The 25966-nt window shown below is 44.5% G+C and overlaps 1 protein-coding gene across 1 annotated transcript in view; it reads left to right on the plus strand.

Annotated features, from left to right (window-relative positions):
* Positions 1 to 25966, plus strand: part of DGKQ (diacylglycerol kinase theta) — a 109514-nt gene that overhangs the window by 29369 nt on the left and 54179 nt on the right. The window contains exons 3-5 of the mRNA XM_087716276.1: positions 12676 to 12775; positions 22599 to 22684; positions 23869 to 23994. Coding sequence (XP_087572402.1) covers positions 12676 to 12775; positions 22599 to 22684; positions 23869 to 23994 — 312 coding nt within the window. The remainder of the gene's footprint in view (positions 1 to 12675; positions 12776 to 22598; positions 22685 to 23868; positions 23995 to 25966) is intronic.

Here is a 25966-nt window from a genome sequence, read left to right on the forward strand (position 1 = left end):
ATGCCCCCTTTTGTATTTTATATTATTATTATTATTATTATTATTATTATTATTATTATTATTATTATTATTATTATTATTATTATTATTATTATTATTATTATTATACAATTGTATCACAGCGGCCAGTTGTTTCGCCGGATTTGGCATTGGTTACTAGTCGGGCCCCACCCAGGGGCCTAGGACGTCGTAACGTATTTTCGTAATATGCGTGCAGATCCAAGCAGTGCGGCTTTTTGCATTTGACTGATGGTGATTTTGTCAATTTTTAGCTGTTTTAAATGTAATTCCAGTGCTTTTGGAATAGCACCCAGTGTGCCAATTACCACTGGAATTACCACTGCTGGTTTGTGCCATAGTCGTTGAATTTCGATTTTTAAGTCCTGGTATCTTGCGATTTTTTCATGTTCCTTCTCGGCGACCCTGCTATCACCTGGTATTGCAATGTCTATGATTGTGACCTTATTTTTCTCAACCAGTGTGATGTCTGGTGTATTATGCGCCAGTATTTTGTCGGTTTGTATACGGAAATCCCACAAGATCTTGACCATCTGATTTTCGGTGACTTTTTCAGGCTGATGTTCCCACCAGTTTGTTGCTGTTTTAATATTATAATTTTTGCACAAATTCCAATGGATCATTTGTGCTACTGAATTGTGCCGCAATTTATAATCAGTCTGCGCGATTTTTTTACAGCAGCTGAGTATGTGATCAACAGTTTCATCAGCTTCTTTGCAAAGTCTGCATTTGGCATCATCAGAGGATTTTTCGATTTTGGCCTTAATAGCATTTGTGCGGATAGCTTGTTCTTGCGCAGCCAGGATTAGTGACTCTGTTTCTTTCTTTAATGTACCTGTTTTTAACCATAACCAAGTTTGTTCACTGTCCACTTTATCTTTTATTTTTTCCAGAAATTGACCATGCAGTGCTTTGTTCTGCCAACTCTCCATTCTTGATTTTATCACATCTTTTCTGTATTCTTGTTTTGTCTGTTGGGCCTTCAGTAGATTTTTGTTCTTTACTTCAATTAATAGATGTTCTTGAGTGTCTTTTAAATAATCAGCCAGTGCATGTTTTTCTTCTTCAACTGTTTGCTTCACTTGTAATAATCCTCTGCCACCTGATTTTCGGGGCAGGTATAGTCTATCAGTATCACCACGTGGATGTAAACTGTAGTGCATTGTCATTAGTTTCCTGGTTTTTCGGTCCAAAAGGTCCAAATCAGCTTGTGTCCAGTTAACTATGCCAGCTGTGTATCTTATAACTGGTATTGCCCAGGTATTTATGGCCTTGATTGTATTTCCACCATTCAATTTAGATTTCAAAATTTTCCTAACTCTGTTGGTGTACTCTCGCCTGACAATAGTTTTTACTTCTCCATGCTTGTTGTTATCCAACTGCAGAATGCCTAAGTATTTGTAGGCTTCATTTTCTTTGCATTTTCTTTCTTTATTATTATTATTATTATTATTATTATTATTATTATTATTATTATTATTATTATTATTATTATTATTATTATTATACAATTGTATCACAGCGGCCAGTTGTTTCGCCGGATTTGGCATTGGTTACTAGTCGGGCCCCACCCAGGGGCCTAGGACGTCGTAACGTATTTTCGTAATATGCGTGCAGATCCAAGCAGTGCGGCTTTTTGCATTTGACTGATGGTGATTTTGTCAATTTTTAACTGTTTTAAATGTAATTCCAGTGCTTTTGGAATAGCACCCAGTGTGCCAATTACCACTGGAATTACCACTGCTGGTTTGTGCCATAGTCGTTGAATTTCGATTTTTAAGTCCTGGTATCTTGCGATTTTTTCATGTTCCTTCTCGGCGACCCTGCTATCACCTGGTATTGCGATGTCTATGATTGTGACCTTATTTTTCTCAACCAGTGTGATGTCTGGTGTATTATGCGCCAGTATTTTGTCGGTTTGTATACGGAAATCCCACAAGATCTTGACCATCTGATTTTCGGTGACTTTTTCAGGCTGATGTTCCCACCAGTTTGTTGCTGTTTTAATATTATAATTTTTGCACAAATTCCAATGGATCATTTGTGCTACTGAATTGTGCCGCAATTTATAATCAGTCTGCGCGATTTTTTTACAGCAGCTGAGTATGTGATCAACAGTTTCAACAGCTTCTTTGCAAAGTCTGCATTTGGCATCATCAGAGGATTTTTCGATTTTAGCCTTAATGGCATTTGTGCGGATAGCTTGTTCTTGCGCAGCCAGGATTAGTGACTCTGTTTCTTTTTTCACTGTACCTGTTGTTAACCATAACCAAGTTTGTTCACTGTCCACTTTATCTTTTATTTTTTCCAGAAATTGGCCATGCAGTGCTTTGTTCTGCCAACTCTCCATCTTGATTTTATCACATCTTTTCTGTATTCTTGTTTCGTCTGTTGGGCCTTCCTTCGATTAATAGATGTTCTTGACTTTCTTTTAAATAATCAGCCAGTGCATGGGTAACAAGGTGACTTCCACCACAATAGGCAGGTGGTTGCGAATCTGCATTGCCACTGCATACCAATCACAGGGCTTATTGACACCAATCATATCACAGCTCACTCCACACGGAACGCAGCCACATCCACGGCCTGGGCCACACAGGCATCCCTGGCTGAAATCTGCAGGGCAGCCATGTGGGCTTTCCCATCTCCCTTTGCTAGGAACTATAAACTGGACTCTTTTGCCTCGGCAGAAGCCTCTTTGGCCACAGGGTGTTGCAGGTGGTTCACAGGGCAGGGCCCACGCCTCAACTGGCATGAATGGGGGACATGGGGCCTCAGGGGTCTCCCTCCCTAGGGACGTGCAGGCTTCGGTACATCCCATTCTGGATACTCCTCCCCCCTCACTATGGAGAAAGGGCGTTGGTACTTACCTGATACACCTCTTCTCATAGTGGGGGGGGGGAGGAGTATCCAGTCCCTCCCTGACTATGTTTGTACGACTAAGTGTTATGTTCATTGTTTATGAAGTTATATAAATATTGATGTTGAAGACGATAAAAGCTAAGAGCTGAATTAAGAGTCTGGAGTGAACGGTGCAACAAGTCGGATAGAGCTCTTTGTCAAATATGGGGAATACCTGGTGGCCGTGGGGCGTTGCCCAAAGAGCTTTTCTGACTCATTCAATCATGAGAGGACAAGGTCAACCCCATTCTGGATACTCCTCCCCCCACTATGAGAAGAGGCGTATCAAGTAAGTACCAACGCCCTTTTTGTTCTTTTTAAAATTTGTTTCTTCCTTTGCTAGAGATCAGGTTTTTACGTACACTTAGTCCCCAGAGTGGCCATTTTAATTCTTCAGGTTTCTTAGCAGTGCATTGATTTACTCTATCCAAGATACGGATTTAAGTGCACTAGGCTGAACATTAATGTATTAGGAAATCCTATCCGTGTCAAGTGTGCTAGACATTGGTATTAGCCTCACCCAGTGTGTGTTTGTGTATGACTTCTGCAGAAGGGTGACTAAAATGTTTTTTTTTGTCTCTTAAAGGCCAACATTCCTACATTGGTTTATGATGCTGAAGGTCACTTGGTTTCTTAAGCGATCTCATATCCAGTGTAAAAAAAGCAACTATTAGTAATCATTGAATTTATGCTTGTAGTTACAAATTAAAATTCGAAATAAAATGTTAGTGTGATGTAACCTCCATCTAAACTTGCACAAGGTTTCCTGTCTTTTTTTTTTGTCCAGCAAATTTTTCTGAGTCTGCAGGCAAACTCAGCAAGCAATCTTAAGAAACCCATATCTAGCATCTTCCTGTAAAAGGACATCCTGACCAGAAGTTACAGTCTCTATGGATCTGGGAGAGGGAGGAGGGATTATTTGGTTTGGAAAGAAAATTCCAAATCCACTAAGTACTGTAGACAGACAGACAGACAGACACAAATGAATGAATGACATAATGGCAAGAATTCTATCTCTGCTTTTATCTGTTGCTTGGCTATATCCTCCTGTTGAAATGTTGTGGGCTTTTGGTTCCAAAAGACAAAGTATATCCTTTATACTTTGTTATAGGACAAAGGAAGCTTTCAGTCATGTTTAAGGTAAAGGTAAAGGTTCCTCTCACACATATGTGCTAGTTGTTCCTGACTGTAGGGGGTGGTGCTAATTTCTGTTTCAAAGCCGAAGAGCCAGCACTATCTAAAGACATCTCTGTGGTCATGTGGCTGGCATGACTAAATACCGAAGGCGCTTGGAGCACTGTTACCTTCCCACCAAAGATGGTTCCTATTTTTCTACTTGCATTTTGTTACATGCTTTCGAACTGCTAAGTTGGCAGAAGCTGGGACAAATAACAGGAGCTCACTCTGTTACACAGCATTAAGGATTAGAATTCCCGAACTGCTGATCTTTCTGATCAACAAGCTCAACGTCTTAACCACTGAGCCACAGTGCCCCTTTATATTTCTATTTTGAATAGGATAACACATGGATTTGCTTAACTATTCCAAATTTATATTATCCCTATATATAATGTCTCACAATCAAATTAACGGTAGCTGGTTTTTAATTGCCAGAGAGATAAAATGTTCTATAATGGTCTTACTAAAAAATAATTGGTTAAGTGGTACATGTTTACTTTAGGTCCCATTCCTCATCCAAGAATAATATTTATGTTAACTCCATTTATGGATTAATATGGTATTTTATTTCACTAGTTTGCAGCTGCTTTTAATTGTCTCCAATGTTGATTGTTTACAGTGAGATTATAGAGCATGAAACAATCCTTTTTGAAGCCAGAATTACATTTCTAAGGATTCTGACCTCAAATAGATTTATGTGTTTTTATTGATATTAGACATGTTCCCTGTTTTGAAACTCATTTTAAGATAATGCTAGTGTGCATTCACTGGAGAAGAGCCTAATGCTGGGAAAGATTGAAGGCAAAAGAAGAATGGGACAACAGAGAATAAGTTTACTGGGTGGAGTCACCAAAGCAGTAGGCATGAGCTTAAATGGACTCCAGAGAATGGTAGAGGACAGGAAGGTCTGAAGGAATGTTGTCCATGGAGTCACGATGGGTCGGACACGACTTCGCAACTAACAACAACAACAAAGTGTTCCTTCTTTCTTGTTAGTACAGCAGTTACTAAATTGTACGAGGCTTTTTGAAATTATGCTCTAGATCTTGGGTAGTTCTTTGTGCACTTTGTGCATATGTAGTTTTTGTGCAGATAAGTCTTAGGTCAAATTAAGCCATTCCTTGTTCTGTGTAAAGAGTTTAGTACGAAATAGCTTCCTGCTGACTTTAGTAGGAGCCCTTGCATACATATATATGCGTCTTTGTGTTTGCGTGTACAATTCAGTCATGCGTATCATTGTTTAAGCCTGTCAGCATAATGAGAATTTGAAAAGCAAGGGAACCCCCTACAAAAATAGAAACAGGAAGTTTAACTGCTGAAGATAGCTGAAAATAGAACAGGCATCTTTGTCCCCCCAAACAGCTGTTAATGCTTCCATTTTCTAGAGTTAAAGCACAATATTGTTTTTGCTTTGTGACCTTTTTAAAAATGCCTTTTCTATGAAAGCTAATAACTCTTTTGAACGGTGTGTGTCAGGCATATATATTTTCATTTTTCTCTATGTTATTTCTGATTTAACATAAGGCCAACATTCAGTTTTGCATACTATATCCTTGGCTCAAGAATATAATGGAGAGATCTACGGTATGAAAATTGTAGAGCATATATAAGCATAGTGACCCTGTATTTGTGAACCACTGTTTGCAGGATGGTAAATAAACACTTGAGGCAAGGTAGTGTATATCCTGGGAGTGTACAAAACAACATTTCAGTTTTATATTTTAACAATATAACAGAATTGGAAGGGATTATGGAGATCTTCTAGTCCAATCCCCTGCTCAAGCAGGACACCCAAGGTTCGTGATGACAAATCTATGGCAAACGTGCCAGAGGTGGCATGTAGAGCCCTCTCTGTGGGCACGCGCACTGTTGCCAGCTGCTCTTCTGGCCTCTGATCTTCGTGGGTGCCAAACTGCCTCACAATGGCCGGAAAAGCAGCCTAACAATGGCCAAAAACCAGGCATGTGCGTGTCGGCCAGTTTTTTGGGTTTTCGGGGCTCTGGCATGCGCACAAGCGCACATGCACGCACATTCTGGTTTGGGTACTCGGTGCCGAAAAAGGTTCACCATCACTGCCCTTTACCAGTCTCGACAAATGGCTGCCCAATCTCTTCTTAAAAACCTCCAGTGATGAAGCACTCACAACTTCTGAAGGAAAGCTTTTTCCACTAGTTAATTGTTCTCACAGTTAGGAAGTTTCTCCTAATTCCAGGTTGCTTCTCTCCTTGATTTCCATCCATTGCTTCTTGTCCTGCTTTCCATCCAGTTTCCATCCATTGCTTCTTGTCTTGCTTTCTGGTGCTTTGGAAAATAAGCTCTCCTTTGTGGAAATCTCTCAAATATTGGAACGCTGCTATGATGTCATCCCTAGTCTTCTTTTCACTAGACATATCCAAAGCCTGCAACAATTCTTTATATGCTTTAACCTCCAGTCCCTTTATTATCTTTGTTGCTCTTCTCTGCACTCTTTGTAAACATCTTTTTTATGTTGTGGCAACCAAAACTGGATGCAATATTCTAAATGTGGTCTTACCCAGGCATTATAAAGTGGTACTAACACTTCAAATGATCTTTATTAGTATTAGTATCATAAATGTATTTGATGAACATGGTGTAAGTGAGAATATTTCATACTTTAGGCCAGTGTTTTTCAACCTAGGCAACTTGAAGATGTCCGGACTTCAACTCCCAGAGTTCCCCAGCCAGCATTCGCTGGCTGGGGAATTCTGGGAATTGAAGTCCGGACATCTTCAAGTTGCCTAGGTTGAAAAACACTGCTTTAGGCAACAGCAAGCCCATGGTAGCTGAATATCCTTGTCACACCCACAAATGATATTTTCCTGTGTTAAAATCCTACTTAATTAGATATGGCTTCTGCATAATGCTCATCTGGTACTTGGCATGTTGGTAAACTCATTCTCCTTTCAGAGCTTTAGTTACATGAATGCTGAAATGTTTTGCTTCAAATGTTGATGAACTCTAAACCTTTGTATCATTTGACAGAGGCTAATTTTAATGGTAATTTTTGGAAACAAGCCATCTTGGCTTGTCCAACTTCAATATGGATTGAAATTGGTTTGCTTTCAATAACCAAATGAAAGATGGATGGCATTTTGATGTGATCAAACAAACTACTTAATTAAAAATGGGTGTGAAAGCTTTAAAGTCCTTGTAGCTTATGTCTCTTGATTATTTAAGGACTTTGGGATAATGCGGTAAAATGCCAATATTAAGTACATGTGAGAGGATGTGATCCAGTGTATTAAAGGCAATTACATGGCTTTAAAGCAAAGGCAAGGGTGAGATTACATTATCTTTGCAAAGTGATCTTAATGGATTATAAAGACCTTGTTCTAGAAAGGGGTTTCAATAATAAACGAGAACCAAAATTGATATTGCTTGTAGAATTAAAGCAGCTACTTGTGTGTAACGATGATTAAGTACAAGAATAATTGAGGCTTTATGGAGTGAAGGAAGTAAGATTAATCTGAGGGATGAATTTGGCAGAAGGAGTGAAGAAGGGATTAAATGAAGTTGTTAAAACTGGATCCTTCTACTCATTTTCTAAGAATGTGTGGTGATATGCATCTTTTGATGCAGAGCTATTTTCATTCACAAGAAAGAGAGTCAACTGAAGGCTCTGATGATTGCCATCTTGGAGAGAAAGGAACCTACTCAATAGTAATTGCATCATCTGATTGCGTAAAATAGGGAGAATATTCCTTTTGCAATGCTTGTGCAACAGAGAGACTTTTTGTGCGTGGGTTATTAGGTCAGGCACAGCTGGCATTATCCCCTCCTTATCTTCAATGATGGAAATATGCTGCTTGGGAATGGGACACTGCCTTTCTTTCTCAGCTGTATTTTTCTTTGCTGCCCTTTTGCCTTTCTGCAGTGCACAACTACATCCTTCAACTGCAACTTCATTTATGTATCTCCTTAAAGGGAGATTTCTTTCTTGACAGGGTGGTGTAAGGAGGCTTCTAATTTTTTTCTGATTTTTTAAAAAAGAATGCATTAATAGAACATCGCTCTTGCACCTCAACACAAGTCCGATGTTTTTAAAAAAACTTTTTTGTACTACCAGCAAGCTCAGCCTTCTTTTTTGGTTTCACCTGAAGGGAATTAGACATGGCCCATCAAATAACGTGAGGCTGCAAAATTCATAAGCCTTGGCCAAAGTCTAGTGAATGAGGATGATGGATCTTAGGCTTCCAATTCCTGCAAATGGGATAGCTCTTACAGAATAATTGTAGGCGTATAGATTTGATATGATTCTCCCCCCTTGGTGAAAGGTTACCAGTTATTAATTTACTCGTTCATTTATCAAAGAAAAAGACGTTTCAGATTTCAGCGGTAGAACTATGACTCCACTGTACATTTGTTATCACCACTCTCTATATCAATAACACAACACTCAGCTCCATTCAGTTGCTAGGATTCCACCCCAATGCAAAAGATTGCAGGGTCGTTAAAAGAAGAAGAAAAAATAGATCAAGTGAGAACACTTTCTGATGGCCCTGCAGTTCTTTCCCATGCAGGGAAGTGGGAAATATTAAATCGGTCTGTCCCGAGCGTCTGATGACCCTAATTGGTTTCCAGAAGGAACCTTAGTTGTTCTTGAAGATCTGTTGAATGTCCAAACTGAAGTCCTAGTGGCTGCCTGGAATGAGAGTGCATTGGGGCCTCTGCATTGGATCACATCCAAGCAGCCAACTCCTTACCCAAGGATCTTGGAACGCTCCTTGGTTTACAGAGGAGTTGAGGAAGATAAGTGTTTGAAAGATACCTGGAATGCTGCTGAAGACCAATGAGAAGTGAATTAGATCCAATATAGATTAGAACTACTATTAGATACCTTCTTTGTGGTAGTAAGAGCAGCAAAATATCAGTATTTCTTTGCCCTTATTGTGTCCACAGATACCTGATGGTCTTCTTTCAAGTGACTTGATTCTTCCTTGTAGGAGGTAGCTGTTATGTCTACCTACAAGCTCACTCTGAGGAATTGGTAAGGTGTCTGTAAGCCAATTAGATTTGTACCAAGTTAAACTTCTTGGTCTTCAAGCAGTCCTGTGGAGGTGACTTGGTTATTAGGGAGCAGTTTTGTTCCTCTTGAACCTGATAAAGTGGTCAAGATTTGTGCAACTGTTAGCTTTGCCATCTTTGTTTAAAATCCATATTCCATGAGGTTGGCTAAGGCTTCCATGAGGTAACATTGGGTCTTGGCAGTGTAAAGGGTGGTTCTGCCATCTCCAGAGGAAGCAATGAGCTGCCTGTTCCTCAAACAACCATCTTCTCCCTCAAACGACAATTGTTCAGGATCATCTGATGATCTTTGACAATTGTCATCCAATTTCCAACTTTCCCTTTTTGGGGAAGTTGATAGAGAAGTTGATTGTACATCAGCTTCAGAGAATTGCAGAAGCAGATTCTCTGGATGTCTTCTAGTCAAGATTCAGGCTGAGGTATGGGACTGAGGACACATTATTTACACTCTAGGATGATCTCTGATGGGAGTGGGAATGGTGTGGTGTATGTGTGTGTTCTTATTTTGGACCTCCCAGCTGCTTTTGATACTACAGGCAATTATACACTTATGGCCACAATTGAGCCCAGAATTTATGTTGGTAAGTGAGAAATTTGTTAAGTAGATTTTGCCCCATTTTACGACTTTTCTTGTTACATTTGTTAAGTGAATAACTACAATTGTTAAATTAATAACACAGTTGTTAAGTGAATCCGGATTCCCCATTGACTTTGCTTGTCAGAAGGTCAAAAGAAATGGTCACATTACGCCAGGCACTGCAACCGTCATAAATATGAACCCGTTATCAAGCTTCTGAATGTAAATCACATGACCCTGGGGATGCAGCAATGCTCATAAGTATGGAAATTGGTCATAAGTCACTTTTTTCCAGTGTCATCATAACTTCAAACGGTCATTAAATGAATTATGGTAAGTCAAGGATTACCTGTATTCATCCTGATACCCTTCTGGACTGGGTTTGGGGATGGGCTGCCTACATCTGAGCCTACATCTGAGACCTTTTTCTGGAGTTCTATTTGTTTATCCGGTGTGATGTGGAAGAGAAGGGTCGGCCAGAGATATCATCAACAAAGAAAGAGCCCTCATGATCAAGTTTTCTTGGTGATGCCCCCCCCCCCTCTCCTTTGGAACAGCTTGTCTCTGGGTATCTGAGCTACTCACTCCCTGTTACATTTTCAAAATTATGGAATCTTGAAGACACAGTACTTCAAGAAGGAATGTTGAAATGATTGAAAAACATTTTTTCCCTTAGTGGTCAGGATTGATGGCGATTTGTTACTCTTCTTCCAGTTTTACCTCTATTGTACTGTAATGTCTTGTAAGCAGTTTAGAGTCCTGGGAAATGGAGAAATGTGTAAATTGAAGCAATAAAGAAATAAATGAACCACTAACATAGCCTTTTCTGATTCTTAATGCACAGAAGAGGCTCAGTAAATTGTTTTACCACCTACTTTCATTCAGTTGCCTTCACCCTTGTCCTAGATTTCAGCTCCCAGGCTCCAGATCGCAATGGTAGACAGAAAATACTTCTCATATACTGTATCAAATCAAACTGTTGTCATTGGTCTTTTTGCTCTGTGGCATTCAGTGAATAATTTGAATTGCATCTCCCAAATGTTTTCTTTATTTGAGTATTTGAGTATTTATTAATACTTATAGGCCGCCCTTTTCCCTGAGGGGACTCAGGGCGGCTTACATAAAATGAGGGGGGGGTATACAGACAATAGACACAAACAATACATAGAAGTAAAATAGTAAGCAACATTCATTCATCATTCGGGTGGGGACAGTTATCTTTGTCCCCAGGCCTTATGCCATGTAATTCCTGCATTAACGAACAGTACATTGACCATCAGAAAGAATAGTAGCCTTTGCTTGTCATTGGCCTGTTGTTACTTTGTTTTGTGATGTTTTAGTTAATTTTTGATAGTTTGATGAACTATGTGAAAAAGGAATGTGTAGTAGGTAGGAAGCTGCCCTTAAAGACAAGGTTGGCATTTCCTAAAGCAGCTTGCATTTCTTCCTCTCTCCTTATGGTATATTTAGTTGCTTCATGCATTAGACAATTTCTATGACTCACTGATTGACCTTAGGCCTCACCAACCTCACAAAATATTATGCAAGTAACAGTGGGTACTAAAACTGTGTGGGCTATTTTGTACAGCTTGGAGGAAAGCAGAATGCAATTCTAATAAGGGAAGAAATCAATACATAGCCCGTCATCTCAAAATATACCAAGTGCCAACACTAGTAATATCATTATTAAATATTTATAAAGGCTGTATAGCAAATCTACAAATGCTGTCTTCAACATACAATCTTATTCCAGAATGTTCTACTTTAAAATACAGCAATAAAAATATTTATTTGTGTATTAAATTTCTACATTATCCATCTCGCCTCAAGTGACTGCCAAATTAGCTGGTTTAAAAGCAAAATTAAGGTGAACATAGGATTATGTTAATCAGTGATGGGATTCAAATTTTTTAATACTGGTTCTTTGGGTGAAGCTTGGTGGGCGTGGCATGGCTTGGTGGGCATGGCAGGGGAAAAATTATGTAAAATCTCCATTTCCTCCCCACTCGAGGGGAAGGTTACTACAAAATCCTCATTTCCTCCCGATCAGCTGGGACTCGGGAGGCAGAGAATAGATGGAGGCGGGGCCAGAGGTGATATTTACCAGTTTGCCGAACTACTCAAAATTTCCTCTACTGGTTCTCCAGAACTGATCAGAACTTGCTGAATACCATCTCTGATGTTCACCCAAGTCAAGAAATTGGAAATTAAAACAGATGCCTCTATTATAGATATATCTCATTAGATTAATAATGCCATGCAAAATTTTGACTTAAGGCAATTTGGTAACATTTTTTCAGCCAAAGATAAATTTATATTTTGAGAGTAAGTGATGAATACATACACAAAATGGCAGGGATATCTCTCAATTTTCAGTATAATTGCCATTGGCGAACAGTCAGAAAACACATGAGAAGTCAAATTAGTTCAGAAAGAATCCCACTTGCATAAAACCTTTGTAGAGAGGATTGTATAAGATCTGCATTCGGTGAATGATTATGGAGTATCAAGGCAGCAACCTCAGTTTCTAAAATCTCTGGCTATGAAATTTGACTGAATTTGAGGTAGCCTTAATTCTGGATTTTTTCTACTGAATTGCCTTTATTTTTGTCAAGGAATTTATCAGTATTGATTTATAGTTCCAAGCTTCTTCCCTGCTTTCTGGTTAATCAGCTTGTGTGATAAATATAATTTGTTAATGATGCATAGTTCATATTTTAATGTTTCCAACAATAAACATAATTAATCATGTTTCTTAATGAGAAGAAATTAATATAGTAATTGGTTGGCTATATGCCATCAAGTTGATATTGGCTGTTAGCAACCACATAGATTTTTTACTTCTTCTGAATGTTGTGTTTATATACATTAACCAAATGCATAGCAATTAAAATGTAAATGCAACATAAACCGCTTTGCAATATGTACTTAATCCATACCTTTTCCCCCTGCAGGTTCCAGTTGCACATTGTTTAGGACCCATAGGACATTACAAGAGAAAATTCTGTTCTGTGTGCAGAAAACAGTTGGAAAGTCCAGCATTTCGCTGTGAAGGTAAACTCCAAAGAGATTGGATTATGCTACTAGTCAGCATAGCTTAATTTCACTGTTAATTCCTTTTACCCTGATTTTGATCTATGTTTTTCTATAAAAAGAAAATGTATGAGTGTTCTTTTAATCTTTAAAGAAAGTCCAAAGACTTGCTGGAAAAAAATTCAAAGGAAAACCTATATTCCCCCTTGCATTGGAATTAGGTCTGCCAATGAAACATTCCCATGTGTTTCATGGCATTCACCACTGAACGGGGAATTTATGCTTGTTATGTATAAGAATTAGAATTAGAATACTTTATTTGGCCAAGTATGATTAGACAGACAAGGAATTTGTCTCTGATACAGAAGTTTTCCTGTGCACCACTTGGAGAGTCCAAGCGACAGGTTAAATCAGTCTGGTTGCCCTGGGACTGAGGAATCTTTTTCCTTGGCCACGCCTCCTTGTGCTCCTTGGCGCCAGATTTTTCCTCAGTCTGCCCATTCAGGACTTATATTTGTGAGCTCCAGCGTAATTTATCTAGGCTTGGATTCTCCTTCTAGTATTTCCCTTTTCTTTCCCTTAATTTGTTTTGTCTATAATTAACAGTTCAGTTGTTTCCCCTTTTTGCTTCACGTCGTTTGAATTCTCCTAGAGACTTGAAGGTAGGTGTGGTGGTGGTGGGTGCTCTGCTTGCTGCGCCACCTTTGGACGGCAGCGGGGAGCTGCTGCTTTTGCTTTAAAGCGCAGCAGGAGTGGTGAGGTTTCCGGTGGCTGCCGCCGTTTCTCTTTTTAGTTGGAAATTTTTCCCCCCGATTTTCTCACCTTCAGAGGGCATAGCCTGCCATGGAGGGGTGCACAGCCGCTTCAATTCACGCGGCCGCTATCCACCTTCTCCCTCACACCGGAGCGGCAGCCAATTGGGAGGGCCTAAATTCGTGCCTTTTCTCTCATTGGCGTTCCCGCTCAGCCACGTTTCTGTAGATAGCCGCAGGGTGGTTAGCTGGCCTTGATCGGGTCTCCGGCTTGGTCATTTCCACCCGCAGAATCTCCCCAAGCAGCGCTGGCATCTTGGCCACCTGGTGGTCATACACCAGCACAGGGAGGATTTTTATGTTAATTTTTTTACTTTTATCCACTGATCCTCCCTTGATCTATCTGCCTGGTCTTGCAGCCTCGGCTCCTTTTCCACCTTCTCACCTCCCGTCGAGTGGCTGGATTCATTGGACTCATTGCAGAGCCCCAGTTTTACTCCTCTGGACTTTTTTCTACAAACTGTTCCTGCTTCCACAATATCTGTGTGTCTTCTGATCCAGCACCAGCCACCAGACCTCTACCTGTATTGGCCTATTGTCTGAAGTCTGTGCATTAGGCCATGGAGCATCCTGGTCCATCTGACTCCCCTGACGGTAGACCAGGTCTCTCTCAAACCCTAGCAAGGGAACTTCTGCAGGCAGGGGCAAGGGGGTAATGAAGGGCAGGGTGGCCAGTCAGGATAGCCATCCCTATAAGGCACCTTCCATGGCGGCAACTAGGGATGCAGAGAGGCGGCTGAGGGCCCTCAACAAACAATTCGAGAAGGCCCAATGCCAGGCTGTGAGGGAGTACCCTCAGCCTACCCCTCCTGTTGGGACAGTCATTCCACCGCTCCCAAGGGGGGATCACCTGTCCGTAATTGATGAGGAGGTGGACTCCCAGGACCTCTCCCCAGATGGGTCCCTGGCTGAACCAGGCTCTCCTGCTTTTTCATGTGTCTCTGAGTCAGGGCCCGCCCACGAGGACCCTAACCCCGGGGGCCTCGATGATCCCATCCTTGCCGGCATGTTCCTCCTCCTCCTTCCATTGGTTTGGACTCTGCCATAGCTCAGGAACCTGAGTTATCAGCCCACATGCAGGCGGTGGTCGCCCGTGCCATCTCCCAGGGCATTGCCCAGGGGATACAGAGGCATGACCAAGCACCTGTCGCTCCCAGCTCCTCTCAGCCCAGGCAGGAGACTCCCTCCACCACCAGGGGGGTCCGTCACCCATCTCTGGAATCCTCTGTGCTAAGCGAGGCTTCTGTTTTGGAGGACGCGGATCAAGAGCAGGAGCAGGAGCTCTCGGAGGATGAGGACCTCTCAGGCCTCTTTAAGACTAGCCTATTTAAGTCCATCTTGCACAAGGCTAAGAACACCACCCAAGTGGGTACCAAACCTAAGACCGTGCAGGGATCCTTGGATGCTGTTCCGGTTAACCCCAATACTAGCATGTTTAATGTTCAGGCACCTCAGCAAGAGCTGGTGGCAGTCCCAGATTTCTTTATGGATGTCATTCAATGGCAGTGGGCCCAGCCTGGCTCCCTGGCTGCACCCAGTGGCGGGGACAAGAAACTATATTCAGTTGACCCCGTGCTGGAAGACATCCTGGTACTGCCATCTGTAGACCCCCCTATAGCGGCTCTCACTTCTAATTCAGTCCTTCCCGCTGACTTGTTGGAAGGCCTTAAGGCAGAGGACAAAAAAGCGGAGAAGGCCTGCCACAAGACTCATCAGGCGGCGGCCTGGGCCACTAAGGCTTCTTCCTCCGCATCCTTCTTTAACTGAGCCTCTCTCATTTGGCTGCGTGAGCTTCATGCTAAACTACTGGCAGGGGACACTCGTCTTCTCCAGGACATAACAAAAATTATTGCGGCGTCCCAATATTTGGCTGATGCCTCCCTTAATGTGGCCAAATTTGCTTCTAGGGCATTAGTGTCCAACGTGATCTCCTGCTGCCTCATCTGGCTCCATCACTGGCAGGCGGACCAGAAGAACAAATGAAAATTGGCGTCTGCCCCCTTTAAGGGGTCCAAATTATTTGAGACGTATTATACCCTTTCTTGATTGAATCCAAAGATAAACTGAAAGTTCTGCCCACCCTGAACAAGAAACAGGATTGTAAATCCTCTCCCTATTTCAAGAGGCAATCCTTTCGTTCCAGTGAGTCTGCAGGACTCTCTTCCACTTCCTTGAACAGACCCGTTGGTCAGTTGGGAGATAGGTCCCAGGACAGGCAGTCCTTTCAGGACAGGGGTAGGCAGCAGTTCAACTACTGCAGGTCCAATCATGGCAAGGCTTTCAATAGGCCCTTCCGCAAGTCCAAGTGACCATCATCGGTCCCCTCCCATTGGGGGCCGGCTCCATCTGTTCGCTCCCCAATGGGCACTGACCATGGAGGATGCCTGGGTCCTCCAGACTGTCAGGGAGGGGCTTTCCTTGGAGTTTCTCTCCCAACCTCCTCGGAATTTCATCCACTGTCCAACCCCCTCTTGTCCTCTCAAGAGGGAACTCATGACCCAGGAAATTGGTCATCTCCTGGAAATCAATGCTGTAGAACAAGTTCCACCCAACCAGGAAGGGAGGGGATTTTATTCCATTCTCTTCCTGGTGTTCAAGAACTCAGGAGGGTGGAGATGGACCTCAAGAACCTCAACCGTCACATCGCGTACAGGAGGTTCAAGATGCAATCTCTGCAGACTATCCTAGCGGGGATTTGTCAGGGGGACCTCCTCATGTCCATCGACTTGAAGGAGGCTTACCTACACATTCCCATTCGGCCACAACACCGAAGGTTCCTGTGGTTTTTCTATGCTGGCTGACACTACCAGTACAGGGTCCTTCCATTCCACCTGTCGTCGACACCCAGGACCTTCACAAAAGTTCTGTCAGTGGTTGCAGCACAATTCAGGTGCAGGCCCGTAAGACTTCAATGTTACCTGGACGGCATTCTCATCCAATCGTCGTCCAGGAAACAGGCCTTATGGGACTTCCACATTACAATGAGGTTCCTCGGGAGTCACGGGTTCTCCCTGAACCTGGAAAAGAGTCATCTCATCCCAACTACCAAACTCATTCATCTGGGGGCAGTGATAGACACCTCAGCTTGCAGGGTGTTCCTTTCCCAGGACAGGATTTTTAGGATTTAGGATTTTATTAGTATTTATAGGCCACCCTTTTCCCTGAGGGGACTCAGGGCGGCTTACATAAAATAAGGAAGGGAGGGTACAGACAATAGACACAAACAATACATAGAAGTAAAATAGTAAGCAACATTCATTCATCATTCGGGTGGGGACAAATTAGCTTTATCCCCAGGCCTGACGGGCTAGCCAGGTCTTAAGGGCTGTGCGGAAGGTCTGGACGGTGGTGAGGGTACGAATCTCCACGGGGAGATCGTTCCAAAGGGTCAGAGCTACTACTGAAAAGGCTCTCCTCCGTGTAGTTGCCAGTCGGCACTGACTGGCAGATGGAACTCGGAGGAGGCCTAATCTATGCGATCTAATTGGTCGCAGGGAGGTAATTGGCAGGAGGCGGTCTCTCAAGTACGCAGATCCACTACCATGGAGGGCTTTATGAGTGACAAGTAGCACCTTGAAGCGCACCCGGAGATCAACAGGTAGCCAGCGCAGCTCGCGGAGGATAGGTGTTCTGTGGGCGAACCGAGGTGCACCCACAATCACTCGCGCGGCCGCGTTCTGGACTAGCTGAAGTCGCCGGATGCTCTTCAAGGGCAGCCCCATGTAGAGCACATTGCAGTATTCCAGCCTAGAGGTCACAAGGGCCCGAGTGACTGTTGTGAGGGCCTCCCGGTTCAGGTAGGGTCGCAACTGGCGCACCAGGCGAACCTGGGCAAATGCCCCCCCTGGTCACAACCGTCAAATGGTGGTCGAAAGTCAGCTGTGGATCCAGGAGGACTCCCAAGTTGCGAACCCTCTCTGAGGGGTATAAAATTTGACCCCCCAGCCTGAGCGATGGAACACTGATCGAATTATTGGGAGGAAAACACAACAGCCACTCGGTCTTCTCCGGGTTGAGTACAAGCTTGTTAGCCCTCATCCAGTCCATAACGGCCTCAAGACCCTGGTTCATCACGTCCACCGCTTCATTGAGTTGGCACGGGGCAGACAGATACAACTGAGTATCGTCCGCGTATTGATGGTATCTTATCCCATGCCTCCGAATGATCTCACCCAGCGGTTTCATGTAGATGTTAAATAGTAGGGGGGATAAGACCGAACCCTGTGGCACCCCATATGTTAGGGGCCTAGGGGTCGATCTCTGCCCCCCCACTAACACCAACTGTGACCTGTCCGAGAGGTAGGAGGAGAACCACCGTAAAACAGTGCCTCCCACCCTCACCTCCCGCAGTCGTCGCAGAAGGATACCATGGTCGATGGTATCGAAAGCCGCCGAGAGGTCGAGGAGAACCAGGATGGAGGCATGGCCTCCATCTCTGGCTCTCCAGAGATCATCGGTCAATGCGACCACAGCGGTTTCTGTGCTGTAGCCGGGTCTGAAGCCCGACTGGAAGGGGTCGAGATAACTTGCTTCCTCCAAGGACCGTTGAAGCTGGAAGGCCACCACCTTCCCGACAACTTTCCCAACAAAAGGGAGGTTGGAGACTGGACGGTAGTTGTTAAGGGCAGCTGGATCCAAAGATGGCTTCTTCAGGAGGGGTCTCACCACCGCCGCTTTAAGTGCGGCGGGGAAGTGCCCCTCCCAAAGAGAGGTGGTAACAACCGCCTGGATCCAGCCTCGTGTCACCTCACTGCTGTTGGCAACCAGCCATGAGGGACACGGGTCCAGTACACAGGTGGAGGCACTCACAGCTCTCATGGCCTTGTCCACATCCCCAGGGGCAACATCCTGAAACTCAACCCAGAGGTGGTCTACCAATTCATCTTCTTGTGCCTCGGCTGGAACTGCAGGGATGGAGTCCAAATCCGACCGAAACCGAGCAATTTTGTCCGCTAAGAATTGGGCATAATCCTCAGCTCTACCCTGCAAGGGTTCCCCCGTATCCCTCCTATTTAGGAGGGAGCGGGTTATCCTAAACAGGGCGGCTGGGCGGGACTCAGCGGATGCAACCAAGGTGGCAATATGAGATCTTTTTGCTGCCCTAAGTGCCCTGATGTACTCCTTGGTGCTAGTTGTTAGGATTGCTCGGTTCGATTCAGATTTATCGAACCTCCATAGGTGCTCTAGGCGTCTCCTCCGGCGCTTCATCTCCCGGAGCTCCTCGGTGAACCAAGGAGGCCTCCGGGATCCGCCGCCTCGGAGGGGCCGTAGTGGCGCAATCCAGTCAAGGGTCTCCGATGCTGCCGAGTGCCAGGCAGCAACCAGAGTCTCCACCGGACTGTGGGCGAGAGTTTCAGGAATAACCCCAAGCTCCGTCTGGAACCTCAGAGGCTCCATAAGTCGCCTGGGGCGGAACCACTTGGTCGGTTCCTCCTCCCTACAGTGGGGGTTTGGTCTCCGAAAGTCGTGCCTCAGTAGGCAGTGGTCTGACCACGACAGGGGCATGATCTCATTACCCCTCAGACCAAGATCACAAGTCCACTGCTCCGAGAGAAATACGAGGTCGAGCATGTGACCCGCTGAGTGGGTTGGGCCCCGGATTACCTGGGTCAAGCCCATGGCCATCATGGAAGCCATGAACTCCTGCGCCCCATCAGAGTGTTCACCGAGCGAAGGCAAATTGAAGTCCCCCAAGACCATAAGTCTAGGGAACTCAATTGCTAGCTCGGCTACCGACTCGAGGAGCGAGGGGAGGGCTGCTGCAACGCTGTTGGGAGGCAGGTACGTTAACAGCAAACCCACTTGACCCTTGAGGTCCAACTTTACCAGCAGAGACTCACACCCGACAAGCTCCGGAGCAGGGAGTCAGTTTAGTATCCCTGACCCGCAAGGTTCCGGAGTTGAGGCAGGTCTCCGTGCTATTCATATCACAACTGTTGGGGAAGATGATCTCCTGCATCTCGGTCATTCCCTGGGCACGTCTTCTCTCCAGAGAGTTGCAGTGGCTTCTCCTGCCCCATCAAAGAGCCAACAGAAGAAAATCATCCATGAAGGTGCGGACTCCCCCGACCGTAAAGAGGTCTCTCAAGTGATGGCAATCGACGGCTCTACTGAAGGGACACCTGTTCAAGGAGCCACGAGAGTAGTCATCATGACAGATGCCACCTTGTCGATTGGGGGGCATACATGCAACATCGCGTAACTCAAGGCAAGTGGTCTCCAGCTGAAGCAGTCTGCAACATCAACTTCTTAGAGCTGCGAGCGGCCAAACTCGCCCTGCCACATTTTCACCGGGACATTCTTCATCAACATGTCCTCCTGATGACAGACGATGTGGCCACCAAGGCCCATATAAATTGCCAGGGCGGCACCAGGAAGCTCATGGCGGAGGCGGAGGCCCTAGGCAGGTGGGCGGAGCGTCACATTGCATCCATTCACTCTGACCACATTTCAGGAGTGGACAACATGCAGGTGGACTGGTTGAGCAGGACCACCCTAGACAGTGCAGAGTGGCATCTGGATCTGACCCTATTCAACCAGTTGTCTCACAGATTCGGCACCCCAATGATCGATCTGTTCGCCACCTGAGAGAACATGCAGCTCCAGCGCTTCTCCCCCTACTTCCACTCACCAGGGGTGGAGGGGACGGATGCCCTTCGATGCAGATGGTCTCAGGGTTTTCTGTACACCTTCCCACCGCTTCCGCTTCTACCACAGGTAATCTTCAAGATCATCGCGGAAAGGGCGGAGGTCCTGCTCATAGCTCCCCATTGGCCCCGCAGGTCATGGTACGCTGATCTCGTCAGCCTGTCAGTGTCATCCCCATGGCGGATTCCTCGGAACCAGGTCTCCCTCAACCAGGGGGCCATAGTACACTCGGACTCCCAATGGCTCCAGCTGGCCATCTTGCACTTGAGGGGGATCTCCTGAGGAGCGAGGGCCTGTGGGAGGAGGTTGTACATACCATCCAGGCATCCAGACGACCATCAACAACCAGGATATATGATTCCACCTGGTCCACTTTCGCCAAGTGGTGTGACAACTACTATCTCGATCCAGTCACTGTACCTGTTTCCCGCGTTCTGGACTTTCTACAAGAGGACCTAGACAAAGGTGTCGCCCCCAATACCCTTTGTCGTCAGGTGGCGGCACTTTCCACCGTCTGATCCGGCGACCTGGCCCAGCCCCTCAGCAAGATCCTGAGGGTTCATTGTTTCCTTAAGGGCGCCTCCAACTTACGCTCTCTGGTGATTCACCGCTATCCCACCTAAGTGGTCTTACAGGCGCTTACCTCTCCACCATTTGAACCTCTACGTATGACATCTCTTCGTCACCTCACCTTAAAGACTGCCTTTCTTATTGCAATACCATCCGCGAGATGCATCTCGGAACTGGCGGCCTTATCGGTCCGGGAGGATCTATGTGTCGTCCACCTGGACAGGGTCATTCTGCGTCTGGACCCTGCCTTCATCCCGAAGGTCAACACCTGGTTCCACAGGATGCAGGAAGTAATCCTGCCTAACTTCTGCCCGCACCCCAATCACCAGAGGGATCGTGGTTGGCACAAGTTGGATGCCAGACGAGCCCTGCGTATATACATCAGATGCTCTGCGGACTTCTGCAGGTCAGAGGCCCTCTTTGTTTCATTCCAGCCTGGCTCCTTGGGTAAGAAAGTGACATCTTCCACGATCGATAAGTGACTCAGAGCATGCATTGCAGCTGCATATGAACACCAGTCCAGGGCGGTACCCAGACGCATTACCGCCCACTCCACTAGGAGCTCTGCAACCACCACAGCCTGGGCCACCCAGGCTACCATTGAAGACATCTGCAGAGCGACTACTTGGTCCTCACCATCGCCCTTTGTCAGAAACGATAAATTGGACATGTATGCCTCGGCCGAGGCATCTTTTGGCAGGCGGGTTCTACAGGTGATTGTTTTCACGACTGAATGCCGAGACTGTTCTTCTGCCCACCCTAGTGACATATAACTTGGCTATGTCCCGTTGCTTGGACTCTCCAAGCGGTGCACAGGAAAATGACCATTGGGCTTACCTGAAGGGTCCTTTTCTGTGCACTGCGGGAGAGTCCAACCCACCCTGGTTCGCTCAGTCCAGGGATTCGTGACCATCATGTGAAATTGGACTTTCTCTACCTGATTCATCACGCTTCCAGCCTTCACAGTTCCAGACCATCTCAAAATTCTGGTGCTAAGGAACACAAGGAGGCGTGGCCAAGGAAAAAGATTCCTCAGTCCAAGGGCAACCAGACTGATTTAACCCATTGCTTGGACTCTCCCGCAGTACACAGAAAAAGACTCTTCAGGTAAGCCCAATGGTCATTTTCATTGTACATGCAAAGCAATAGATGATGATGATTCTTCTTCTTCTTCTTCTCCTCCTCCTCCTCCTCCTCCTCCTCCTCCTCCTCCTCCTCCTCCTCCTCCTTCTTCTCCTCCTTCTCCTTCTCCTTCTCCTCTTCCTTCCTCTTCCTCCCCTCCCCCTCCTCCTCTCCTCCTTCTTCTCCCCCTCCCCTCCTCCTCTTCTTTCCCAATAGGGGAGGGATAAAGAAGATAATAAGAAGGATAAATGATAATAATACAGCCATACTAGATTGTTATATATACTATACATCAGTGGCCCCCAACCTTTTAGGCACTAGGGGCTGGTTTTGTGGAGAGAGGTTCTTCTGCAGACTGGAAGGAGTGTGGTTTCCCATGCTGCTTGCAACCCGTTAATGGCAGCTTCACTGATTTGTGGCATGCCATGGACTGGTGCCGGTCCACGAACTGGTGCCGGTCTATGGACCAGGGGTTGGGGACCTCTGCTGTACATATATGTTAGACAGCACTGTGAAATTTAGGTGTTTAGCAGATCACCTAATTTAAATAACTTTTAAATTTGTATTCAGAATGCTTTACTTACAAATTCTATAAGGATAAAGCAGTTGTAATAGTTTTCTAAGGGTTATCCTGGAAAGAAGTAAATATAGAGATGCACGTGGGTAATTTTGATTTTCCCCATTTATTTCAGTGTGTGAGATACATGTACACACAGACTGTGCCCCCTTTGCTTGCAGTGATTGCCGTGAGTGCCATCAAGATGGTCATCAAAATCATGTGAGTGTATTTTTAGCTGGTAACACTTTTATCAAAACATTAAATGTTTTGTTAGAAGGAAAACTAAAACAAGAACAAAAATAAAACAGAAAAAATGAAAAATTGCCTTTGACTGTATATGCCTCTATGTGTCTGTGTGTATATGAGTGACTTTTACATACTGTACCTGTACATTTACATAAATATTAAACACTGTTGTAAAATATCATTAATATAGTTAATTAATGGTGATGGGTTTCAATTAATTTCCGAATTTCTTTGTTGGTGGATTACTTTTCAGTTAAATAAATTCCCCACACCTTTAAATATTGCTGATCAAATGAAATATATATCCTAGCTTTTCAGTGGTTTTCAGTAATAATTTGGTAGATAATGACAACAATTAATTTGAATCCAGAGTCATGCAAATGTGATGGGCTCTATACAAATTTAGATAGAGCACATTTGGGACAATACTTTATTATGTGTATATGGTGTGTGTGTGTGTGTGTGTGTGTGTGTGTTACACCATTCCTGAACTGAAAAAAGTAATGTATGACCCTTTTTCACACTTACGACCATTGCAGCATCCCCATGGTCACGTGAACAAAATTCAAGTGTTTGGCAACCGACACATATTTGTGATGGTTACAATAGCAATAGCAATAGCAGTTAGACTTATATACCGCTTCATAGGGCTTTCAGCCCTCTCTAAGCGGTTTACAGAGTCAGCATATTGCCCCCAACAACAATCCAGGTCCTCATTTTGCCCACCTCAGAAGGATGGAAGGCTGAGTCAACCCTGAGCCGGTGAGATTTGAACCGCTGAACTGCAGAACTGCAGTCAGCTGAAGTAGCCTGCAGTGCTGCATTTAACCACTGCACCACCTCGGCTCAATATCTTTGGATGTGATCACCTAAAACCTTCTGATGAGCAAAGTTAATGGGGAAAGCTGTATTTGCTTAATGACCGTGTTACTAACTTAACAACTGCAGTGATTCGCTTAACTGTGGCAAGAAAGGTCATAAAATGGAACAAAACCTCTGCTTTCTTCTGGGTTACTTTTTATAAATATTTACCAGTATAGTCTGTTGGGTAGTTTTTGGATACTTTCTCATCCAAGTACCCAAGTTTGACCATATTAGGGCAAAACATTATCATGCCCTCTTAATGTAATTATTGTGATTCTGCTTCTCCTTTATAGGATATGTACCATCATCATTGGAGGGAGGGAAACCTTCCACCAGGCTCACGTTGCAAAGTTTGTAAAAAAACCTGTGGCTCTTCTGACGTGCTCTCGGGCATGAGATGTGAATGGTGTGGCATCCCGGTAAGTATATTAAGGCTTAGGCAAGTCTCCAAAGAAACAAAGACTAATTTTATTCCAAGGAAAGAAAATTGTTCTTCAAAAGATCTTTATCATAAGTGTGCAAAACAAAACACAATATCGAATGTACATGAAACCACACAACATCTACTCTGGGAAACCATGATGTCCTTTGTGGTGGTCCCTAGATTAATAATAAAAATGGTTATTTGAATTCATAGAAGGTATTGGTACAACGCAAAATTAGAGATTAAATGTTTAGCCTTCAAAGCAGAACATTTATTCCTTCTGAATAGCAGCATTAAATAGAAAACTGGAATTTGGTTTGAGGGAGAGAAATAATCCGTGATTATTTCCACCATTAAAACCTAGCAAGCAGAAGTGAGAATGGTAAAAAAAAATCAAGACCACAAAGATGTGACTGAACCTGATTCAGTCTGCCTGTTTTTCATGGCCTCCATCTTGCCCTTTTGCCCACACTCTGTGGACATCTCTGTAGCTGAGAGAAAAGTATATGAAGAAGTTTTGGCAAGGTTTCAGCATATAGATAGTCCTTGTTTAATAACCACTTATTCAACAACTGTCCAAACTTAGAAAAGCATTGAAGGAGTACTACTTACGACCAGTCCTTAAAGTTCTGGCTTTTCAGTGTCCCATTGTCATGGGTCTCCTATCAGGTCACTCAACAACCAGCCTGGATTTCCATGTTCAGATCATCGTGATTTGCAGCCTTCCCGGGTGACTCCCCGCAAGCAAAATCAGTAGGAAGTTGGAAATCCTCATTTAAAGACCTGCAGTAATTCACCTAACGATGGTAACTGGGGCTTGCCAGAACTGCTGTTGCTTAGCATTCCAGTTGTATGATTTTGCATTGCTTAGCAACAGAAAGTCCAGCCCCAATTATCGTCATTAAGCGAGGGCATAAGGTGTGCCTTATCTCTTTTCCCTTTTAATATTAAAAGCAGGCTATTAAAGTTTCACCTGAATTAAACTAGAAAGTATTTTTTTTCCTACTGTGCTGTCAGAACTTGAAACCACCCAGGCACATAAAATATATTTGGCGCTGTGGCAATCAAGGAAGACATGTGGTTAATCTTTTACCTTAATTAGCAAACAAGATAGAAAACATTCTAACAATCAGCAATCCAAAATTCCTGGATGTTCTGTTGGCTACTTATTAAATCAAATAAGCTTCAGAATTATTAGCACGGTGTGTGTGTGTTACAGATGGTAACATTTCTGTTAGTTACATATACATGGGAAGGAGGGAGCCAGTTTGGTCTAGTGCAAGGGCCGGCAAACTTAAACTCAAAGAGCCATTTCCCACAGAAAAGAAAATAGCAATAGCAATAGCAGTTAGACTTATATACCGCTTCATAGGGCTTTCAGCCCTCTCTAAGCGGTTTACAGAGTCAGCATATTGCCCCCCACAACAATCTGGGTCCTCATTTTACCCACCTCAGAAGGATGGAAGGCTGAGTCAACCCTGAGCCGGTGAGATTTGAACAGCCGAACTGCAGAACTGCAGTCAGCTGAAATAGCCTGCAGCCTGGAGCCACAAAGGTCCTAACCAGAAGCCCCCCTGTTCAATTCTGGAGCTGACCAGAAGTTCAGTTCCCCCACCATAGAGTCTCCTCCTAGTGCGGCATACTTTTTCCTCTACCTATCATAACCGAAAGCCCTATCAATTGTGGAGACAACTGGAAAACCTTCCCCTTCCCCTAGAGTCTTCTCCTGGCGCACTGTGCTTCTCCCCCCCTCCCCCCCCTGGAAGCTGCTCTCAAAATTGTGGCACCGACCAGTGACGGAGCCGCAGCAGAGGGAGGAAAGAGCTGTGGCTCTGGAGCCACAGTTTGCTGATCCCTGGTCTAGTGGTTAAGGCAACAGGCTAGAAACCAGAAGACTGTGAGTTCAAGTCTGGCCTTAGCCATGAAAGCTAACTGGGTGACCTTGGGCCAGTCGTTTTCTCTCAGTT

This window comes from Thamnophis sirtalis, unplaced genomic scaffold (assembly GCF_051295495.1).
Source record: "Thamnophis sirtalis isolate CommonGarterSnake01/CBP01778 unplaced genomic scaffold, rThaSir2_p1.2 scaffold_5, whole genome shotgun sequence".
Taxonomy (NCBI): domain Eukaryota; kingdom Metazoa; phylum Chordata; class Lepidosauria; order Squamata; family Natricidae; genus Thamnophis; species Thamnophis sirtalis.